Source organism: Mycteria americana, chromosome 3 (assembly GCF_035582795.1).
Source record: "Mycteria americana isolate JAX WOST 10 ecotype Jacksonville Zoo and Gardens chromosome 3, USCA_MyAme_1.0, whole genome shotgun sequence".
NCBI classification, from domain to species: domain Eukaryota; kingdom Metazoa; phylum Chordata; class Aves; order Ciconiiformes; family Ciconiidae; genus Mycteria; species Mycteria americana.
In genome coordinates this window covers 99,642,111-99,646,061 of record NC_134367.1, presented here as the reverse complement: position 1 = coordinate 99,646,061, position 3,951 = coordinate 99,642,111, and the positions used below count along the sequence as shown (strand labels likewise).

Sequence of the window (3,951 nt, the reverse complement as noted above, 5' to 3'; positions counted from 1 at the left end):
TAGCTTACACAGAGGCACTTCACAGTTGAAGAATATGATATGGAAAAGACCTTTGTTTAAATAACACGAGCAATGTTGTGGCACAGGCCAACTAAAATCCTTAACGCACGGCAAGGAAAATAAAGGCAAAACAATATGGGGTAAGAAGAGTTCTGGCTTTAAATGAAGTATTGGGGGGGGGGGTGTCATTTGTGTTGGTCACGGCTAAAGGCACTTTTTTTTCTTTACATTTCTTCCTTAGGCTTGTATTAAAAATATGCAAACATTTTTATTTGAGGTGATTACAAAATGTAATATGTATAAGCAGTTTCCACATACTTCATTTTAATAAGTATGTGTATTTTAAATTGCATTTAACCAGAATACCTAAGAAAATAAGCATTCATTATTCTTTTAGAAATATATTCTTTCAGTGTAGATCAGAAGAGCACACGTAACATTATCCCTAGCAATTGGAATTGTACCACTGTAATTCTCAGGTTATAATTCTCTGTTACAATAAGAATTTTTAAAATTAAACAGAATTAATAAATAAGCCCATCAAGATCTGCATTACAGCCTTGGAAGTGGCTTCCAATTATGTAAACTTTCAGGTAAGATTATGGTATTTCAGAGGTCTGAAACAGTTGTTGATCTTAAGTACCAAATATACAGCAATAGTTAGGCTGATTAGGGATAAACTTTTAGCCTTTGTTCTGAAGTTCCTTGCTTAGTGGATTTAACTCAGGCCTTAAATCTCACTTGAATAGAATTTATTTCATACAGAAATTTGGGACCTCACTTTTTTTATAAGTAATGTTCCACTGTTTATTGCGTGAGTTAGTTTGTCTACAAACTCTGACCAGCTCCTGATAATATTCGACATACTGTTCCATACCTGTGATAGTGTTTGACCTTAAGATTTCTTTTTGTAGTTATTAAATGTTGAATCTTTAGAAGTATCATTTGCACTAAGGAATATAGTTAAGCAAGAACTGTCATTATTTTAAAAATGCTTTCATACAGTTTGCTCACTTTATCCCTTTTTTATTTGCAGTTGAAAAATGAAGAAAAAGATACATATGAGGAAAACCTCCATTACCCTTTTCTTCTTGTTTTAACCAAACACAGATAGAAGATGACACTTTTTTTTTGTTTTAAGGTGGACTACTGAAAATTAATTCATGTATGTGGATGGTCAGGGAGTGGGGAGGGTTCAGTTCCCCCCCTTTTTGTTCCTGAGTCATCATCAGAGAAATATTGCTAATCTAAATGCTGAGGAAGATATCGTGGCTTGTTTCACAGTGTGTAAACATTGAGACATCTTTTTTGTATCATTTTAGAACTTATTTTTCCAATTATATTCCAGCCTAAAACTGATCAGACTTCACATGTGTGCATTAACAAAGGTGTAAAGCTGGCTTGCTTCTCTTTTGTGCCTTTAAACTTGCATGTACTTTGTTAATCTCTTTGTTATTGTGGGGGTGTATTTGAAAATATGTGAATAATATACTTTGTGGGCTTATGTAACTGGTTGTAAAGTAGTAGATGCATTCGCATTTAATTAGTAAGGAAATAGTTGTCTTAAGATCTTTTAAAAGTGCACCTATTGAATGCTCGGATTTTTCTGCCCTTTTATTTTTTTTATTGAAATTCCCCTGTTGATTTTTCTATCCGTGATTGAAATGTCCTCGTTTGCTTCAGTGTGGAAGGCTTTTTTTATATATGTGTGTATATATGGTTTTTTCCAGCAGGACTTTTCCTCCTGTAGATGTATAAGAAATTATGCATCAGACAAAAGCCTCATAAACTGACCATTTGTCCTTTGGACACAATAGCCTGTCCAGCCCCTCTGCTCCTCCTCTCCAATTATGTGTGATTAGTCTCAGTGTGTTGTGTCAAGAAGGGGGAGTGTGCTGAGTGCTTATTATCTGTTTAGGTACAAGAAGAGCACATTTAGGTTCTGACTATGAATGGAAAGTGAGCCTTTATCAGGACTAAAATCTAAATGCTACTATCCTAGAAATCGCCTTTAAAAAAATACATCCTTTTCTGAAAAATCCCAAGAAACACTATAACAACTAAAGGATTTTGTAGTGTAATCAAACTATCTCCCTTGAATTAGTTTACATTGTGATATATTGCGGCCCAAGTATTTGATAAACATTCAGTGTGACTTTTCTTGTACTGGGAATGACAAAAATCCTACAAAGAAACAGGAGCAATTTCTTATTTTCTTAACAGTTTAACAGACCACTTTAATGACTTCTCAGAAAAACAACCTGGATCATTAAAGAATCCGGTACAGCCTCTTAAACCGCAACACCCTTTAAATGATGAAAAAAGAGAGAGGGGCAGAGAGCATGACTGAGAGAGGGAGGCAGTAGGTGCAAGGAAGTGTAGGGGATCGTGCTGAAATACATTAATTAAAAGAACTGCCGTTCGGCCATAAGCGTTCTTCCATATTTAACAAATTGGGCAGCATGTAAACCACGAGCTCATGAAAGTCCCTTTCTCTTCGCTCTTCTTCTCAAACAAATTTCTTCACTACCGGTTTGCATGTCCTTGTATTCAATACTTTTTATGCTCCATTAGAGCACCTAGATGGATCTCAGAAGGCATAGGTCAAGTCGCAGTTAGATCATACATTTCTTTCTCACAAAAACTTGAATTGCAATGCCAAGTGATGGGCTAACATCACAATAACAGCAATTTATTCCTCTTTTGATAAAAAGCAGCCTATTCTCAGTGTTAGATAAAGACCAGGGGCAATGCAAACCAGCCATTTATCCTACAACCGAGTAGTATGTCTCCTCTATAGCTGGTGTGAGTTTCATATTCAAACTCTTGTTGGAAGATACTTGTCTAGTAAGAAATCAAAAGCGTTTAGGAGTAATTTAAAGTTGCTGTGAAGGTGGCGTTAGTTTAATTAGTTTTGTTTTGTTTGTCCCACACAGCAGTGCCTTTGTTTTCTCCAAAAACGCGTACAAGGAAATCTTTATAATCAACAAAGGAGTGTGAAAAATAGTGAAATATTAAAATTTGTGAACCTTTTGTTTTTGAGAGGGCTTGAATGTCTGCTGTACAATAATCTAATAAAGATTGTTAGTTGCCAAAAATAGAACCGGTGTCACTGAAAATTGTGTTTTTAGCTCTAAGAAGAAAGCAGTTTTACTCAAATTAGTAGCTGATAATTGCTTTTTATTTCTTTAGTGTCTGTCATTTGAGTTGAAGGCTTTGCACAGGTGCTGCCATCCCTAAAGTGTGTAATTGATGGCTTGTTTACCAAAGATGCATTTAGGCTTCATCCTGCAAACTCACGTTGGAGCTCCACAGGCAGCAAAGTTACTCATCTACATAAGTGCTTGCAGGTTTGGTCCGTGTAGATATTTGGAGAGGTATATAAGCCAGCTCTCTTCTTGAGTTTTTGTTTTAAAATGGGTATTGAAAAGTCACAGATGTAGGATTTACTGTATGCGAGGCACCAAGTGTGTTCTTTTTAGAGACAGCTCTCAGAGTCCCTCGTGTTAGTAGGGCCTTGACGAATTGTTTCTGAGCCCTTAAATGTTAATAAAAATACAGTGTTTATTAATGCATCAAAGACCGTCGCTAAGAAAAAGTTAGGCAGTTCGTCAAGTCACGCTCATAAAAATGTATCAGAGCCTTTCACGTGATGTGCTTTAACTGGTCTCTGATACTTGGTATATTTTTAATGATATAGTTTCCTGCGTTCTCTAACAGAATATTGAGCTTAATTACTTTGTGTTTGCAAAGCACTTGGAAGATGATGACACTGTGCAAGAGCTACGCTCTTTTCACTGAGAATGGAAACGTTAGGCTGATGCAAGTTTTCCTTCAGGTGTGTTGGTAGTTTTTAGAGCAACGTTGTGCCTTTCTCCTTCCTCAGAGGAAAACGGCAGAGAGAAATGATCTTCTTGTGGCCATCCATTCCCCTGGGCGCAGCCCTAATGC

The 3,951-nt window shown here is 36.4% G+C and overlaps 1 protein-coding gene across 1 annotated transcript in view; it reads left to right on the top strand.

The window, feature by feature from the left end:
- The window catches only part of CAMKMT (calmodulin-lysine N-methyltransferase), a 227,666-nt gene extending 224,607 nt beyond the window's left edge, over nucleotides 1–3,059 (top strand). The window contains exon 11 of the mRNA XM_075496278.1: nucleotides 1,037–3,059. Coding sequence (XP_075352393.1) covers nucleotides 1,037–1,114 — 78 coding nt within the window. The 3' untranslated portion in view covers nucleotides 1,115–3,059. The remainder of the gene's footprint in view (nucleotides 1–1,036) is intronic.
- Nucleotides 3,060–3,951: the final 892 nt, after the last annotated feature.